General features: G+C 42.2%; 3 protein-coding genes and 1 pseudogene across 3 annotated transcripts; all 4 read right to left on the reverse strand.

Annotated features, from left to right (window-relative positions):
* Positions 1-47: 47 nt before the first annotated feature.
* Positions 48-3543, reverse strand: LOC142635490 (uncharacterized). The gene is made up of 3 exons (XM_075809634.1): positions 2644-3543; positions 888-2388; positions 48-136 (listed from the first exon to the last, which is right to left on the reverse strand). The coding sequence occupies exons 1-3, from the start codon at positions 3541-3543 to the stop codon at positions 48-50; spliced, it is 2490 nt and encodes an 829-aa protein (XP_075665749.1).
* Positions 3544-3654: 111 nt separating this feature from the next.
* LOC142635491 (uncharacterized) lies at positions 3655-4923 on the reverse strand. The gene has a single exon (XM_075809635.1). The coding sequence runs from the start codon at positions 4921-4923 to the stop codon at positions 3655-3657; it is 1269 nt and encodes a 422-aa protein (XP_075665750.1).
* A 6360-nt stretch (positions 4924-11283) lies between these two features.
* On the reverse strand, positions 11284-15509 carry LOC142635492 (receptor-like protein kinase FERONIA; annotated as a pseudogene).
* An 875-nt stretch (positions 15510-16384) lies between these two features.
* Positions 16385-18995, reverse strand: LOC142635493 (uncharacterized). The gene is made up of 3 exons (XM_075809637.1): positions 18866-18995; positions 17540-18384; positions 16385-17107 (listed from the first exon to the last, which is right to left on the reverse strand). Exons 1-3 carry the CDS (start codon positions 18993-18995, stop codon positions 16385-16387), a joined length of 1698 nt encoding a protein of 565 aa, XP_075665752.1.
* Between the last annotated feature and the right edge of the window lie 589 nt (positions 18996-19584).

Genomic DNA, 19584 nt, shown 5'->3' on the forward strand with positions numbered 1-19584 from the left:
GCGGAGATGCCTCGATCAAGCACCCCTCCGGAGTAAACTTGGAGACGCTAGATATGGAGAAGGTAGAGAGAGATGTCTGCTGACGAGGCCGCGCAGCAACCGGTTCCTGATGCTAGTGCCCCAGCTGAAGTTCCTCCTGCTGATGAAAGAGATGACGAATGAGAAGTTGTTATAATTTCTGTTTGTGTTGTTTTTTTTTTTTTTTGGATGTGCCCTTTGTATTTTGGGCTTTAATTTGAGAACAATTTTACTCATATTTTGAGAATACTATTTTTGTTTCAAAGAAATTGCTCACTGCTCTTGGTTTCGTAGCTCCTTGTTTTGTTATCTCAAATTTTATTCGTACTTTGAGGATACTACATGTTTTGCTGCCTTCACCTAGAATATACATCCGTTATTGTGGAATTCTTTTACTTAGACTTTTAGAGACAATCTTTCTGTCTCGTCAGTAATGCATATCTGTCATTACTTAGATATTTTTTTTTGGGAGACATTCTTTGTGTCTCGTCAGTAATGTACATCCGTCGGTGCAGGATCCCATCACTTAGAGATTTTTTTTTTGGGAGACATTCTTTGTGTCTTCGTCAGTAATATACATCCATCGATGCGGAATTTTATTACTTAGATTTTTGGAGACATTCTTTGTGCCTCGTCAGTAATATACATCCGTCGATGCGGAATTTTATTACTTATATTTTTGGAGACATTCTTTGTGCCTCGTCAGTAATATACATCCGTCGATGCGGAATTTTATTACTTATATTTTTGGAGACATTCTTTATGCCTCGTCAGTAATATACATCTGTCGATGCGGAATTTTATTACTTATATTTTTGGAGACATTCTTTGTGCCTCGTCGACACATTTCAAGTATGGTAGGGAATAACCTCTTTTGTATAGTCGGTCATTCAGAATGGTGAATCTGGTTGCTCTTTGCTTGATTTTCCTGGCGTCTTTAGGGTCCTGAGGGAGGTGCCCGTCTTGGAGGAAGGATATGATTGGTGCCATCCAGCTGTTTATTCTCTGGATTGTGAATATCGAGATTTCTTCGATGCTGGGGCGTTCTTGTATTTCCATGGTCAGCTCCGTGCATGCTGGTTCATCTTCTGACGAGGCTATCTTCGCAATCTCGTCTGTTTCCATATTCTGGCCTCTTGGGATCTGCACGAACTCCAGTTTGTCAAATTCCCAGGCCAAATGCTTTGCTATCTTGAGGTATTTCTGCATTCTTTCCTCCTTTGCTTCGTACTCCTCTTTGATCTGTGCTATTACTAGCTTCGAGTCACTTTGGATGACCAGGTTTTTTGCTCCGATTGCCTTCCCTAGTCTCAGCCCTGTCAATATTCCTTCGTACTCGGCTTCGTTATTGGTGGCTGGGAACTTAAGTCGAACCCCATACCTAAGTTTTTCTCCGTCGGGAGTTGTTATAACGATCCCTACACCTCCCCTTTTTTGGGTTGATGATCCGTCAGTATGGATCGTCCATCGTTCCGCAGCATCTTCGCAGTTGTCATCGTCGTTAGGGGTGAACTCGGCAATGAAATCTGCTAACGCTTGGGCTTTGATGGCAGTTCTGGGAAGGTACTCGATATCAAACTGGCTAAGTTCCACTGCCCATTGAACCATTCTCCCGGCTGCCTCTGGCTTGTTCATGGACTTCCTGATCGGTTGGTCCGTCATTACCAATATTGGGTGTGCTTCGAAGTATGGTCGCAGCTTCCGTGAAGCTACTATCAAAGCGAATGCAATTTTTTCAATCCTGGGGTACTTGGCTTTTACCCCCTGGAGGGCTTGGCTTATGTAATAAACTGGCAGCTGTTTCTTGTCTTCTTCTCTGATCAGGGCCGCGCTGACGGCAGTTGCTGACGCTGCCAGATATAGGTAGAGGCTTTCCCCTTCCTTTGACGGACTCAGTAGGGGTGGATTGCTTAGGTAGCGTTTGAGCTCTTGAAACGCTGCTTCACATTCGTCAGTCCAGGCGAAAGCTTGCTTCAACGTCTTAAAAAAGGGGAGGCATTTGTCCGTTGCTTTGGAGACGAACCTATTCGAAGGTGCAGCGATCCGCCCTGTGAGCTTCTGGACATCTTTGACGGACTTCGGTGACGTCATGTCTAGTATTGCTTGCACCTTCTCCGGATTGGCCTCTATCCTTCTTTGGGACACCATGAATCCCAAGAATTTCCCTGATGCTACCCCGAAAACACACTTGCTGGGATTCAACTTTATCTGATATCTCCTGAGGGTGTTGAATGTTTCTTCCAAGTCGTCCAGGTGTGCCAGTTCTTTTTTGCTCTTGACGAGCATGTCGTCCATATATACCTCCATGTTTCTGCCGATTTGCTTGCCGAACATTTTGTTTACTAACCTTTGGTACGTTGCCCCCGCGTTCTTCAGTCCAAAAGGCATTACCTTATAGCAAAGAGAGCCCCGGCTCGTGATGAAGGCGGTTTTTTCTTGATCTTCCTCAGCCATCTTTATTTGGTTGTATCCTGAAAAGGCGTCCATGAATGTCAGGATTTTATGCCCGGCCGTGGAATCCACCAGCTGGTCTATCCTAGGCAAGGGGAAACTATCCTTTGGGCATGCCTTGTTTAGGTCCGTGAAATCTACACACATTCTCCATTTTTCGTTTGCTTTCTTTACCAGCACGACGTTGGCAACCCACTCGGGATAATACACTTCCCTGATGAAGTCTGCCTGCAACAACTTGTTAACTTCGTCGTTGATCGCCTGGCTTCGTTCGGGGGCGAAGACGCGGCGCCTCTGCTGGACGGGTTTCTTTTCGGGATCTACGTTTAATTTATGCTGAATCACTTGTCGCGATATGCCGGGCATATCCTCATGACTCCACGCAAAGACGTCCTGGTTTTTCCTGAGGAATTGAATGAGCTTCGTTCTCATTTCGGGGCTTAGTGCTGTCCCTATCCTCGTCATCTTCGCGGTTTCCCCCTCTACGAGCTCGACGGCTTCCAAAGCCTCTGCTTTGTCTTCTTTCTCCTTTTCTATCGTCCACGTGTGACTCTCCTTTATGGCCACTACAGCCTGGTAGCATTCCCTGGCCAGGACTTGATCTCCTTTAACTTCGCCGACACCATCCTCAGTTGGGAATTTCACCTTTAAGCAATATGTGGACGTGACCGCCTTCCATCTGTTGAGCGTAGGTCTACCAATGATCACATTGTACGCCGACGAGCAGTCTACTACCAGAAAGTCCAGCTGACGTGTTTGCTGCTTTGGGTATGTTCCTATCGTGACTTTTAATGTTACTATGCCCTTGGGGTATACTTTGTCCCCACTGAAGCTAACGAGAGGAGAGTCGAAGGGGCGCAGCCTCTTGGGATCAAGTTTCAGCTGCTGGAAAGCCGGCAGGTACATAATGTCTGCGGAACTGCCATTATCTATAAGTATCCTTTTGGTGTTAAATCCCTCGATCGTGAGTGTTATAACTAGGGGGTCGTTGTGTGGCTGTCTTACTCCTCGTGCATCTTCTTCGTTGAAAGATATGTCATGGTCTGTTCGTCTCTGCTTGAATGGGGGCTGCATATGGACGCTATTCACTTGCCTCTGGCATGCTTTCTTGAGGGACTTGCACAACCCTCCCGTTGGTGGCCCTCCTGCAATTGTGTGTATTTCTCCAATCACGTCTTGTGGTAGTTAAGAAGTGCTGACCCCATTCTTTGCCGAAGACTCGCGCTGGCCCTTGCCTTCGTCTCTGAACCTGCCGGGTTCTCCCTTCTTTACATACTTCTGCAATTTTCCTTTCTGTATTAACTCTTCTATTTGTCCTTTCAGGTCTCGGCAGTCCTCCGTGTAATGGCCGTGATCCTTGTGGAATCGGCAGTATTTGTTCTTGTCCCTCACGTTAGGGGACGAATGTAAAGGCTTTGGCCACTGAAGGGAGTGTTGATCCTGGATCTGTGTCAAAATTTTTTCAATAGGCATAATCAGAGGGGTAAATTTTACCGTTCGTGGCGTCTTCTCTTCCTTTCGTTTATCTACGTCACTTCCCCGACGGTTTGGACGTTCCCTCTTTTGACCCCTACGTTCGTCCTCGTGCCTGACTTCCTTTTTTGATCTGCCCTCGTCAATAATGGCTGCCAGTGCGTCCTCGGCATTCATGTATTTTTGCGCTTTCAGGAGCATCTCTGCCATCGTCCGGGGCGGATTCTTTGTCAGCGAGACGACGAATTCCCGAGACCTAAGCCCGGCCTTAAATGTCGTCAGCTGTACTTTGTCATCTGTATCGTCCACTTCTAAGGTCTCTTGAGTGAAGCGCTTCACGTACGAGCGCAAGGTCTCCTTCTCGCCTTGCTTAATAGTGAGCAGGTGATCCGCGGGTCTCTTGGGACGTTGCCCTCCGACGAAATGGCGCAGAAAGGCGCTACTTAACTGTTCGAAGCTGTCGATAGATGAGGTGGGCAGCCTCATGAACCATTCCCTGCCAGCTCCCTTTAGCGTGGTAGGGAAAGAACGACACATTATCTCGTCAGGGGGCTGTTGGAGACCCAATGTCGTCTTGAAGGTATTAAGGTGGTCTTGGGGGTCCTTGAGTCCGTCAAAGGGTTCGAGTTGAGGTAACCGAAACTTTGGCGGTATTGGCCGTTCTAAAACTGCCATGGTAAAGGGTGAATCTGTGGCCCTCACCATCTTATCTAGGCTCCGGTCCATCTTCTCCTTGATGGCATTTTTCAGCTCGTTCATCTCCTTTCTCATTTCCTGGAGGAGATCAGAATGCTGTTCCTCCGGAGTGATGGTCCTTCGTCTGGCCGTCCTCCCGTGGCTATCTCCTTCGTCTCTTGGACCGTTCTCTTCCTGCTGAAGCTTTTGCCTCATTTCTTCATTCTGTCTGGTGAGCTCTTCCACAGTGGCCGCAAGAGCTTGAACTTGCTGAGCCAAAGCTGCTGGGTCTTGGTTGGACTCCATCTGGATATTGAAGTTGGTAGGAACTGCGTTTTCGGATCGTAGTACGAGAACGTCGTTCCCACAGACGGCGCCAAACTGATAAAGCAGAATATCGTCAGTTGAGGAGGGTTCGTCCAGATGAATACCAGCCGGTGGTAGTCCGTCCAGGTGATGACTGTATCACTCCTGCAAATAAGACAGAAGCCTCTTTACTCGGTCACCGGTACGGTGCCTACCACAACACCTCCGATGCCAAAGTTAGCACAAAAAGAAAATAGAGTCTTTATAAAGGAATTACTTTGTTTTTCCTATAATTGTGTTTTCTCGTGTCGCCCCTATGTGGGTGGTGCCTCTCCTTTATATACCTTTTTTTTGGTGTCTAGCCGTTGTGGCATTAATTCCTAGCTTAATGGTGCTTCTGGCCGAGTAATGGTTCTTTAATATGTTTCCAACGGTCTACCCAGCTGGCGTCGTAACTGCTCGAGGTATTACTGTCGGCATTGAATCATTTTGGTACCTTCGTTAGTGACGTGGCAATATTTTTCTCGTCATGGGGGTATAGGTCGTCTGTGGCATTATACCCGTCTGTGAGCCATTCTCGTCATTCCCATCAATACCAAACCATATATATGTGTATTTTAGTAAAACTTTTTTTTTTTTTTTTTTTTGTGAGAAGCAAATAGAAATGGTGAAATTTTAGTAAAACGTTGAAAAGGCAAACTCTTAACCATGGCGTGAAGCATGGTTCATCCAAATTTAGCTTAAATTTCTTGCATCCACTTTGGCGTTTGATTTTTAAATCGAAGTCATTTGTTCAGGGGAGCCCCAAGATGATCTAAATGCATCCAAGATAAACTTAGCGAGTACACCACAAAACTGAGAGCATCCATCTTAGTGAAATTCCAAAAAAGTAAAACCATGTGCAGAATACCAAATGTGATCCAAACAACCGTGGAGAAATCATTTACTGTAAAACTCTAAGAAGACAAGCTGTGCTGAAGAACAGAGAATGTTGATGAACTTCTGAAGCTTCATATTTTCTGCTGCGCAACAATGCACCCACGTGACGGCAGGTACCCTAACCATGGTTCTAAGTCCATTCTTAAAGGATATGGTAGGCTCTAAAGGTGGGTAAAAGGTTTCCCCGCATACAGTGTTTACACACCTTCTGCGCACCTCCTAGGAGGTGTGGGTGGCATCCACACGACAAGTCCGGATCCACTTCCGGGATCAAGATGCTACGTGGCCAACCCAAGGAAGTTCCTATGTTTCAGGTTACCTGCTGGTTTAACGCACCTTATGACTCCCCATACATTCAAGCATATCGTTCTAGGGTGCTTAGTGTGTGAGGTAGGTGCATTCCCCCATCCTGTCAAACCATAAAAATAATAATATATAAAAGAAAAAGGCGCAACCAGGAAATAGGGCTCGTAAATATCCGTGTCATAGGGAGGGCTATATAGGTCTTCTCAAAAGGTGATTTGGACCATTAACGAGAAAGCGCTCTCCACAAAACGATAAAAGGACCTTCACATTGCGTAACAAATGTGCTTCTTTTTATCAATGGTCTGTCTTTCAAATCTCCATGGTACAACTATATAGCCCAAGCTAATGACCAGGTTCCAAACAACCAGTTCGCCGAGAAACAAACAAATTATACAATCAAGGCCTCAACCTGGTCACTTAATTTAATTACAACCCGAATATGTAAAACATAGATATTGAAATGTTACATCAAAGCCCAGAGAATTGAATTACATAATGCGACCAAGCTTGATTGTTTGGAACCGTGGGGATATGAACGAGCCCACAAACACATGCAAGAAAGAAAAAAAAAATCACACGAGCGGAGAAATAAACATACTACCAGAATGTATCACTGGATCTCAAATGGCAGGCTTGGTCGAAAAGCAAACTTGAGTACACGCAAAGACCGTGATCCAGCCAATAATTAATACAATCCGATATCAATGAATTACAAGGGGGACGACAATTACAGGGAAAATTGAATTACATTGAATCTGGTTACACGGAAGGGGTTGACCAAGTTGCTACCATTCATAATGCCAATGATACAAACTAGTCACACATGCAATCACACAAGCACGAAAATCCACCATGCCATTACTCTCACGTGCATGCGCACAACCATCATGAGATTAACACATATTTAAAGAAGGCAATAGTAGCCAACATGTAAATATATATGATAAAGCAAGACAATGCAAGCAAATCACAGCATTTCAATTTAAAGATTGCACGTGAGAGTTGCGCCCATCAAACAATTAATTAAAAAAACAAAATTGCCCCTAACTCTTAACTAGTCCCCAACGGAGTTGCCCGTTTGTGGACATGGCCACATGATGCCTCTCGGGAATGGTTTTTTTTAAAAAAAGAAAGGTTTTATTTTGGGAGTATTTTTTTTACTAGAAAAATCATGAGTCTGAAAAAGGTTGAGGAGTCGCCACTTTTTTTTTTTTTTTTTAAGGGAAAACAAAACAAGAAATAAAAACCCTTTCTTTTTTGTTTGATTGACTCAATGGATAAGGAAAACGGTCTACGTCCACCAAGGACAAGTTCGGGGGTCAAATTATGCCGTGGGAAGGTATAAGGAACCCACGCACGCCCGATATGTCTACTGGCCTCTACTAAATAAGTAAGGACTATTTGATGTTAAATTAATCGTTCAATGGGCACAATGCTATTAACCAAATTCATTACATTAAATTAGGCAAGTAGTTGATTTGATGGCATGGTGGCGTAGAGCTAGATCATAACACAAGATAACAATAAATAAAAAGAAGTGGCAAGTTGATAATAAAACAAAATGATGACCAAGAAATTAACAAGCATGTTAAGAAATTGACACAACAACTACTATAAAAAACATGTGTAAGCTTAAACTCTTCCAAGATATGATCTGAGCAATATGAGAACATTTCATTTTAAGGGAACTAAAGGGATTGTAATTTTTTAAAGAAAAGAGTGGGGCTAAATCTGATTAGCTTGTGGTTTAGTTTTGATTTGAAGTAAAAGAAAAAATTTGATTTTTATTTCTGTTTCTGGAAGCTGAAAACGTAGACTTGATAAAAAAACAAGGTGTATTTTTATTCTTGCTGTAGAAACCGAAATCAAGGACTGCTTTGACCTGAAGTAAGAAATAATGTATGTTTTTTTTTTATTGTTTGTGAAAATCAAAATCATATATTTTCTTTTGCCTTGAATTAAAACATAAAGTATATATATTTTTATATTGTTTGTAGAAACCAAAATAGTGGAAGTTATTGGGAAAATCATGGGTCTAGGCAACTTGTAGAGATTAGCTACGGTGAAGAAAAAAAAAAAAAAAAAAAACCTATGTCCTCATCGCAAGCCATCAATGCATGGTCCATCTTTTAAGAAATCACATGCTTACATGATTTAAACCCACTCTTCCCTTTTAGCTTTCTTTTATTACAACCAATTTTTGCTCTTTGTTCACAAGGCAGCCAAGCTTCGACTCTAACATTCAGACTGAAAATGAAACACTCAGTAGAACAAAAGAACTGAAACACACAAGAATAGAGAATGGGTGGGTTAAAAACATACCCAGCACCCTTGAACAAGTTTGACGCCGACTCCCCTGAGACAAATGGCGATGACAACGGCGTTCTCTGATGGATGGTCCTCCCCACCACGCGACGCTCCACCGGCGACAATTGATGGAGAGGTGCTGAGCCACTAATGTCGTGGCGAAGGTTATACCTCAGAAAGTCAGCGAAGCTAAGGTTTCGTATGTGTTATATCCTTTCGATCGAGCGACAACTTCTAAGGAAGGCCTTCATTCCCCTTTGAAAGAAGTAAAAAAAAATAGCGCTAGGGAAAGACCAATGGAGAGAGAGAAGGTTGCAGAAGTGCTTATAGATTTCATAGAAAAAAAGCATTTAGGAGATCAAATCCTGATTACATTACCACAGGCCAAAATTGGATTTGGAAGAGCAAGCCAGAGAAAAGAAGCGTTGAGATAATATACTTTCATCCTAATCTCATCTACTGAAAAAGGGGGCCCGCTTGATCACCTGAAGAGATTTGTAGGCAGAATTGGCATAATTATTACCGTGAAGATTGAGCTGCCAAAAGATATTTTTTTCCGGCTGGAAGATAAGATTTATGCAGTCTATAAAAAAAAGTATTATGAAGCCAAATGCTCTTGGATGGGCAGTTGAATAGGGAGAGAAATCCTTTTTTCTCATTCATATTGAACGTAGTCTATCACTTTGAGGTCATGAGAACCTTGTGAATTGATATATTATGGCATGCATCTCTGAGGAGAATGGCACGGCCAAACATCATCCCAGAAACGAATCCGCTTACCATTACCCAACCAAAGTCTAACCCAAGTTTTGCCTGAAAGTATCTCTGTACCAAATAATACCTTTATAGATGCAGGATATTTTAGACGAAGGTTGGTCAATCTATTTTTGCCATGGGAAGAGGTACTTAGCAGCCAAATATGAGCACCAAGGCTTTTTCTTTTCCTTTGGAAATCTCCATAGCCACTTCATAAGTAAGAAGGGCTGGCTTGGTTGAAGTCCACCTTCTTCGTTAAGGTGATTGAAAAAATCCAGACCATAAAAAAGATTTCATTTTTTGTATGGGATGTTAGCTGAAGAATCCGTGTACAGTGTGGGGTTTGTCCCCCCTCAAGACCAGATTTTCTCCCAAGAAATCTTAATCTCTTAATGTTCTTCTTCTTTTTTGTGTTTTTTTTTGAAAGCTTTTCTTTTTTTTTTTGAAGATTAGAATCAAAGAGGTGTGATGAAAATGAGTTTTCAAGATCAGGAAAAAAAGGGTCTATCCTCTTTCTAGAATCCAGTGGAAAACCAAGGAAAAATGGTCTCCTTGTTTTCCTCTCTTTTCTCTTTCTTTTTTTTACTCCCGTTCCCTCTCCTTTTTTTTTTCTCCCACTTTTCTTTTCTTTTCCTGGCCTTATATGGTTTGCCCCTCTCTGTTTTTTTTTTTTTTCAAAATTTCAAAATCTACGCCTGTCCTCGCTTGTTCAGTGGTATGACAACCAGGACAAAAATCCTCCAGAGGAGGGCACGTCTGCTTCATGTGGGAGGTGTCTGTCCTGTGTACCCAAAGTATACCCTCTCACCATTCTGATTTGTTTTTGTCCTTTTCTTTTGGACCACTAAAGCTAGGTTTACCAATACATTTGGAATAAAATGCAATTGTTTTTTTTTTAAAGTTAAATTAACAGAAGGAGCTTGCGGAACAAAACTTGATTTTTTTATTATTATATAACTTTCAAAAATTGAGGATTTTGTGGAAAAGGGAAAAAAAAAGACAAGCATGCATGGATTAAAAACGGTTGGTTCAAATGCACTTAAAATAAAAATTGACAATTAAAATTATGAATAAATAAATAAATGAGTTAAAAATAAATAAATGAAGATGTGTCAAAAGAGAGAGAGATTAGGGAGTTATACATATCATTTAATCAGTTCATCATTGGGGGCACGCATGCACAAAAGATATGCATTATAATTGAGGAACGAAATAGGGTGTCTACACGTCCATTCTCTCACAAATTTCTGTAAACTCATCTTTCTCACATGATTTCCTGAAAGTAGAAAATTACACACAATGAATGACATCTTATTCAAGAAATTATGTAAAGATAAATAGTAGGGACTAATGCAAATCATGACTTAATTTATATAAATTAAGCATAGTAATAAGGAAATAATGCCCACATAAATATATAACAAGTATACATTTTAAGGCGTTATCAAGTAGCGACAGGAGTAGCCAAAATTTGGCTAAATGTAACTCTTCCCCTTTAAAATGACATCTTAGTAGAAGTTTCTTCCAAAGGGATGGCAATCTAAACCACAAATTCTTGATGGACAGGTGTAGGACTTTGCGAGGAAGATTTTCCTGTCTTTTTTCTCCTCCTGTGTTGTGGACGGTCAATTGGAGTAGGAGTAGTAACTGTGATCCCTATATCTTCTAAGGTAAAGGGAGGTAGAGAATTGCTACGCCATCTTCCGTCCTTTCTCTGAGCTCTTTTGGATGAAGATAAGATGTACCCTTTAAATCAAATGTTGATGTAGGGAAGCAGTGGGTGATTCTTGGTAATAGCTCTCCCTGCGGCCTGAAAGCTCTAGTATACAAGGGAATATCCGAGGATAAGATATGCTGCTCGAAGCTGCCCGACTGAATGTAGATAGATGGAGGACCTCAACAGTCTGTTCAGGTTGGTAGAATTGATCAGTGGCCTTTTCTTTTTTAAGGCGTGGTCCTCTGAAAATACAAAGGTAATAAGGATTAGCAAAAAGAATATGATAAGCAACGTGGATACATAAAGAGCAAGTAAATGGAAAACTCCTATAAAATCTACCCACCTACTCTACTAGCAATTATAGGACAATGGATTCCGTCGGGGTACCAATTCCCCGAGATGACTAAATAGTCTCCTTCTGTCTCTTTGTCAGAATCCTGAAGGCCTGAAATGAGTCTCACCTCCCCGTGCTGTATTTTGAAGTAAAACCCAGAAGTTTTACTATCTTGGAAACTATAGATATAATTAATATCATGCTCGGTCAACATTGAGAACATCTACACTACTGACCACTCTAAATACATTGGGCGTACATTGGTTGAGGAAAACTTTAAAATGCCTTAAAAAATTAGTGAGTAGGTCACTCATAGGGATCCTAACTCCACCCTCTACGATGGTAACTAATGGAATCACTACCTTGTCCTTCCCCCTTGAGAGTATTACCTCGGACTTAGGGCAATATCTCACCTCAACATCATCAGGGATGTTGTATGCCTTTCTAAATTCAGCTAACCTTTCAAATGTATCAACCATAGGTTTAAATTTTCACATTATCTATAGGTTACTAGGGTGGTGATGACAAAGAGAAAAAGAATAAAAAGTAATATGAAAGAGAAAAGGGAATGAAAACGATGGACTTACAAACAATAAAAATGGAGGAAGCACACCAAAAATCGCCTAAGGATCACCGGAGGAACTCATAGCTAGAAAAGGAAGGATTTTTCTAAGAAGATAATAATAGAAAGGAACCTAAAAGCTGGTTTGAGTTCCTCCTTATATAGAGAATACAAGGAGTGGGAGAGGGCAAAAGTGACCATTTGTTTTCCAACCTTTTTCCATTTTCCAAAACTCCAATCTGGCCGTCCATTTTGTAACGTGTGCCTATAATTGTGAGGTGGAGAGCTTGGGCATTAATTGCCTGACGCCGCCACTATCCATAAATGATAGTTAATGATTACCCTCGTTTATCTCAAACCACGATCTCTGCTTCAGCATTAATGATTTAGAAATTGTAGGGGGCTATTATGGGGGGAGGGAAAATTTCTCACCTGAGCTTGAGGCTCAAATGCCTAGAAGATCCTGTGGAGTGGAATGGGCCAAACCCATCTACTTCAGATAAGGCCCAATAGCTTAGAAGATTCCGTGGAGTAGAATGGGTTTGGTCCATCTATTTAGAAAGCGAAGGGAATTCTTGCGGATCATCCCCGTGAAATTGACAATACATTACATCTAGCAAATTCTTATCTGAGGTAATGAACACGAATAGTCCATGGTATTCCTAGATATAACCTCGGGAAACCCTCTAGACAGATAAGGGTGGAAGAGAGCTTTACCTCTAGATTAATGAGGGGAACTCCACCTAACCTCTGCCGCATTAAATACGTATGAGACAACCTGAATAGTAAAAACACCCAAAAGTCCTGTTTTTGGATAAGAAAGGGGAGAACCCAATAAAGAAGAGAGAAAATATCCCTGAGAATCTGGCTGGGAATAGGACAGTTGGGAGGATAAGGGCAAAGAATATGTCTATTTAAGGAAGGGGACTGGTAAATGGAAGGGGGTGAGAGAGAGAGAGAGAGAGAGAGAGAGAGAGAGAACAAGGTTAGAAACTCTTGTCTATGAAAGTTCTGAACCACGGGAAAAATGGTTCTTCCAGTGTAATTATCATGTTTCAATATGAATACTAGTCTCATATTATAAAATCAGTTGTTGGAGTTTCCCATTGTAGAGTCTTCCCCTCTATAATTTTTATAAATAAATTGTGTTTGTCAATCATCAACACCCTGTCTAGTTCTTTGGCTTTTTTCTTTAAGTGGTCATCTGACTCCCACGACCATGATGACAATTCATCAAAAGACATTATCCATAATAATCTTAAATCTCAGAAAACCAGCAAAGAAAAATTTTCAAACAACATGAAATATTGAAACCCAATATGGATGGGTGAAATAAATTCATTTAGCAAACAACTAAAATTTTCCAATTCTACATTAAAGACATTGAACTCAAACAAATTACAATGATTCAGCACTGGTATTTATCATCTCTTAGGATTCTGAGACATTGAAATCGGCTCTTTTCCAATTATATTTAATATTTAATTGTTTATTCTCAACCGTAGACGGGAAAGTACTTTTGCCATATCTGTTCATCTCAATCGACGAAGATTCTCCCGGAGAATCATTACAGGTTAATCCATCAATGGGATAGTCATATTCACCATCCTTCCTTGCAGCATCTGCGCTCTCTTGCAACTGCAGTGCATGTTCAATTTTTACCTCCACTTCACCAATTGTGGGACGATCCTTTCCTTCATCTCACACACAAGAACTCGCAATGTCAACGTAAATCTTGAAACACTCTGGAGCTATCTTCCCCATAAGATACGGATCAATTATCTCATTGATGGTTCCTTCTTGTTTACAATTGCCGGCCCAATGAATCAGATGCTTCTGTTCTTGTACTTCCAATCTCCCATTAAATGTATTTCTGCCACAGAGTAGCTCAAATAGTACTACACCGAAAGAGTAGACGTTGGATTTATCGGTCAGCACCCTGTGTTGGATATACTCGGGTTCAACGTATCCGTAAGTACCCTTCACCAAAGATTCGATCCTAATTAAAGCCTTTGACAAACTCAGGACCCATTTTGGACAACCCGAAATCTCCCAACTTGGCCTCCAATTTCTCATCCAACAGAATGTTGGACGTCTTCAACCCGAAATCTCCCAACTTGGCCTCCAATTTCTCATCCAACAGAATGTTGGACGTCTTCACGTGACGGTGGGTAATAGTATGCTTTAGGCTTTAGCCCAGTGTGAAGAGAGTGCAGTCCACGTGCGACTCTGATGCAAATCGATAGCCTTTGTTTCCACGGGAGGGGATTGTGGTCAGTGCCGTAGATGTGTTGGGCCAGGTTTCCATTGACCATGAATTCGTAGACAAGGCACCCTTCGCCTTCATCAATACAATATCCGATAAGAGGGATGAGGTTAAGGTGGTGTAGCTGGCAAAGCAACACCGCCTCGTTCGTTAACTCGCGAGAACTCTGCCATGATGACGACTTGATATCCAAACGCTTTATTGCAACGCTTATGCCACAGTCATCAATAAACCCCTTACAGACTTTGCCAAAACCCCCCTCACCAATTACTAAATCGTCAGCGAAGTCATTGGTAGCTTTCTTGATCTCACCAAGTGAAAATCGGCGACATAATCCCTCCGGAAGAACTGATGAAAATTGTTTTGTTTTGTCTGACCTTCCCTTCCCGGACGTCCATACTAACTTTGAAATAGACTCTGATATACCTTCCATTGATGCTTCGGTCCTATAACCACGAGCTTGACGACGAGAGAATGATGTAGGATTAGTTTTGGATCCCCTATAAATAACTTCAACAAGTAAAGTGTTGTTGTTTATGTTTTGTGCGTGTTTTTTGGGAGCAGATAAGGGTAATTAATTATGGGCGGTCTTTGTTGTATGTTCATTTACACTGGAGTGGCAATTTGTACTCATCTTATGTTTTTTTTTTTTTTTTTTTTTTATGAGAAATACCGCAATTTTTATTCAATAAAAGGATAAAAATAGCGCATCCTGAAACACTAGAGAGTCAATAAAAGATGAAGTTTCTTCGATCCATGTTACAAAATTATCAATGCCTTTGGCGTGGCGTGCTAAAGCTTGAGCTGGTTTGTTTCCCTGTCGGCGAACATGCAGTAGTTCAGAGCTTCTGAAGTCTTGCAATTTGTGGAGAATGCTGGTAACAATGTTGTCAATGGAAACCGGAGCGATGGTCGTACCAGTGAGAGCATTATTGATGATGGTTGAGTCGGTTTCAAAGATAACGTCTTGTAGGCCAATATCTTTGGCAAAGGAGACTGCTTTATCCATGGCTTTTACTTCAGCTTATAGAGGACCCAGCGGAAGTGATAAGCGCTTGCTTAAAGCCGCAATGACTGCTCCCTCGTGGTCTCGGACCACAACTAAAATCCCCACCGCCTTGGTATTGGAGAAAACAGCAGCATTGTGTTTACTTTATACTTCGGGAAGCCTAGGGGGGTCCACCGCATGTCAGTAGCTTCCTTGTGTTGTGGTATTCGTAGGTGTGCAAGTCTGACGTCTTCAAGCATGGTGCATGCTTTATGGATAATATCTCTACATGACTGTCGTGGGGCCCCAAGTCTTTTTTTTATTCCTACCAAACCACATGCACCAAGTGGTAGTGATAACAAACTCAAGTAAATCCATCCCCACGTGTTGAACAAATATAAGGTGCCAAAGAAGGTCTTTGTACTCCCTGTATTGCACGCCTCTGAGATCAATTGGTATACCAGCAGCTTCCCAAGTTTCTCGGGCTAATGTACAATCCCAAAACAAGTGACCACTAGTTTCATCGCTTAGTCCGCAAGCCTCACAAGTGGGGTTATCTAGGACTCCACGGTGACAAAGATTCACTTTTGCAGGTAGAATATTGAGGCTGGCCCTCGAAGCAAAGGTTTTCAACTTATTTGGGATGTTGAGACTCCATAATGTTCACCAGAAAGTTTTATGGGTTTGGTATCTTGATGTTCGGCATGGGTGTGATAATGAAGATAGTGATGAAGCCACTTTGTACGCACTGTTGACCGTGAAGGTACCTCGTGGAGTGTAGGCCCAAATGAGACGGTCTCTAGCACAATATTTGCTTCGAGGGATACTCAGGATTGTGTCTGCATCGTCTGGGAGAAAAATTTGACGTATCAAGGAAGCTTTCCACTCACCTGTGTTTTCATCTAGCAACTGAGAAACACGTGCATCTGCAGGTAGTATACTTGGAGGGGCGATGGTTTGAAAAGTGGTAGCTTTTGGGAGCCACTTATCCAACCAAATCCTCACCGAAGACCCATCACCAACTTGCCAACGGCAACCTGCTCTGACCACACTTTGGGCAACCATGATGCTACGCCAAGGAGGGCTTTGGGCCTAGTTCTGCATTGAGAAAGTCACAGTTGGGAAAATAGCGAGCTTTGAGGACCCGGTACACTGAGTGTGTATTGGCTTGTAGACGCCAGCCCTACTTGGCTAAGAGTGCCAAGTTAAATGCTTTGAGATTACAAAAACCCAAGCCACCTTCTATTTTCGGAACACAGACTTTATCCCAACTCAGCCATGCCATTCTATTTTCTTTCATTAGATTGTCCCCACCAGAAAGCCCAGACCATGCTAGTCATCTCATCACAAAGAGTATCCGGAAGTTTAAAAACACTCATGGTGTATGTTGGGATGACTTGTGCTATTGCTTTAATGAGAATTTCCTTGTCTGCTTGTGAAAGCATCTTCTCCTTCCACTCTGATAGTTTGTTGTCCAACCTTTCTTTCAATGTACGAAAGGTGTTCTTCTTTGACCTGCCCACCAAAGAGGGAAGGCCAAGGTATGTTTCATGCTGCTTTATAACTTCTGCTCCAAAGCGCTCCTTTAGCTCTTCTTGGAGGTCTTGTGGGGTGTTTCGACTGAAAAATAAAGAGGTCTTCTCACGGTTGATTTTTTGGCTAGATGCGTGCTCATAAGTTTCCAAGATGTGCTCAAGATGATTGCATTCTTCCTTAGTGGCCTGACAAAAAATTATGCTATCATCTGCAAAAAAGAGGTGAGAAATCCATGGGCCTTGAGGACTAGCAGCAACCCCCTTAAGTGAGCCAGCGGATGTGGCTTGTTGAAGTAGAGATGAAAGGCCCTCTGCACAAAACAAGAAAAGGAATGGGGAAATGGGATCCCCTTGCCTCAAGCCCCTAGTGGGGGTAATGCGGCCATGGGGTTTGCCATTTAATCTAATTGAGTATGTAACAGAGGTAACACATTGCATCATGAGAGTTATCCATTTAGAATCAAAGCCCATTTTCTGCATTATATCTCAGAGACATCCCCATTCCACCCTATCAAAAGCTTTACTTTTATCAAGTTTCAAGGCCATCTCTCTAGTTTTACCATTTCTTTTTTGGTTTAGGTGGTGCATAGTTTCAAAAGTAACTAAGACATTATCAGTAATAAGGCGAGAAGACATGAAAGCACTCTGATGTTCACTGATTATATTGGGGAGGAAACGTTTCAGCTATTGGTAATAACTTTAGAGGCTAATTTAGAGAGGACATTGCTCAAGCTTATAGGTCTGTACTGTGTTATCTTTGTAGGGTTTTTAACTTTAAGGATAAGGATAATATGAGTTTCATTAAATTTTGGGGGACAATTCCCAAATTTAAAAAATCAAGTACAACTTTAGTAACACATTCACTAGAAAGTGACCAAAAATATTGATAGATTAGAGGAGGCATACCATCGGGCTAGGTGATTTCTTTGGATACATTTGCTTGAGGGCTTTGTGCACTTCAACTTCTTGGAATGGTTGACACAAAAAGTTGTTCATGGATTTGGTCACGACAGGCTGAACCGCTTCAACAATAGCTGTGGTATCAATGAAACCATTGGAATGAAAAATATCAGAAAAATAATCTAATATAATCCTTTCCATATTCTGGTCGTCATCATGCCATACTCCGCTGTCATCAGTGTGGCCATTAATAAAGTTCCTTTGCTTACGGTTAGAGGTTTTTTGGTGAAAGAAAGTAGTGTTCTTATCGCCATTAGTGATCCACATGTGCTTTGCTTGTTGGTGCCACATAGTATTTTCAGCATCAAGCCAACAATTAAGAGCTTTACGGACCTCTTGTATATGCTCAAAGTTATGCAGTGGATTTTGTTCAAGGACTTGGAGCTCTTTCTCTAACCGTGCTATTTGGCGTCCCACATGGCCAAACTCATTTTTGTTCCAGGAGGATAATCGTGCTTTGCAACTATCAAGACAGTTTGTGATCTGGGAGCCATTTGGTTTGCATAATCCTTCCAACCATGCTTCTTTGACCACTTCAGCACATCTTGGATCTCGAAGCCACATTGCTTCAAAGCGAAAAGGACGGTGGTGTGGAGAATGGTGTGGTCTACCTGTGGGTAGATACACCGCAAGCATGGAGTGGTTAGAAGTGGACATGGGTATATGATGGACAGAAGCTCCTCGAAACAATGAATTCCATGCAGGGGTGGCAAGTGCTTTGTCTAACCGAATATGAATACGGCCTTCAGTAGGGTGGTTTCGAGACCAGGTGAAAGGTGAGCCAGTATAGCCTGTTAACGTACACTCATATGTGGGCTTGGCCCATCTAGATCACTTACTTGTAGAGCACACATTGTACTATTTGTACTGCACTCATATTTACTTGTACAGCACTCATATGCCTCCTATATAAAGGCACTCATGTATATTATTTTAGTGTGAAATACAATACTATTGAATTCAGTATTTCTAACATGGTATCAGAGCCACTGCTCTGACCTTTTCTTCGCAGTCTTGTCTTTATTGGTGTAACTCCATTCTTAATATTGCTTTCGCTGTCACAACAACTGCCACAGCCTTTTGCCGCTGAACCTTCGAGTCTTCTAGACATCGTCCTCAGGTTTCGAACCTGTAGTAGCCGCCGTTGAGGAGTTCGAACACTGCAAAGACCACTGCCTTTTTCGGCACCGCCGTGAATATTGCTCCGATAAATTTTCCGAAGGTACCACGAAGATCGCCTTGCTCCGATCTACCTGTTCATGAAAACCTCACAGTAATTGGAGCATCCACGCGCCCTCACGCGCCGCCCAAAGTTTCTGCACTGAAGGTCACGCGCCCACGCGCCGCCACGCGCCTCCACGCGCCAGACTGAAATTGCTGACGTCAGCCCTAGCCACGTCATCGCTGACGTCACTTACCAGCACGCTGCTGACGTCACCGCCACGTCACCTTTGACCGTGACCGTTGACTTTTTTCTGGAGTTGACTTTTTGCAGTCCAAGTTCTCCTTACTCAGTTTTTCGCGTAGATTTCATTTTTGCAGTCTGTTTTTGCATATTGTGTCTCTAAATGGATAAAAAGGATGTTTTTCTTCCTCGGCCCATCAATACTGTATTGGAGGGGACTAGGAATTACTTATCTTGGTCTCAAGCTATGCGCAGTTTCCTTAAGGGTCGCATGCTCTGGCATTATTGCACTGGTGCAATCACTATTCCTGTGAAGGGTGCAAGTGAAGAAGATGCTGCTTTTCTCAATCGCATGATTGAATGGGATAGTCACAATCACATGATCCTCACATGGATTCGAAATACTTCCATTCCCTCCATCTCTAATCTGCTGGGCAGCTTTGATGATGCGAAATCAGCATGGGATATGTTGGCCAAAAGATACTCTACCACTCACGGATCCATGAAATATCAGTTAGTGGTTGAATTGCATCAACTCAAGCAAGAACCGGGGCAGTCCATCAATGACTACTATGATCAGCTTCGC

The sequence above is a fragment of the Castanea sativa genome, chromosome 5 (assembly GCF_040712315.1).
Source record: "Castanea sativa cultivar Marrone di Chiusa Pesio chromosome 5, ASM4071231v1".
Lineage (NCBI taxonomy): Eukaryota > Viridiplantae > Streptophyta > Magnoliopsida > Fagales > Fagaceae > Castanea > Castanea sativa.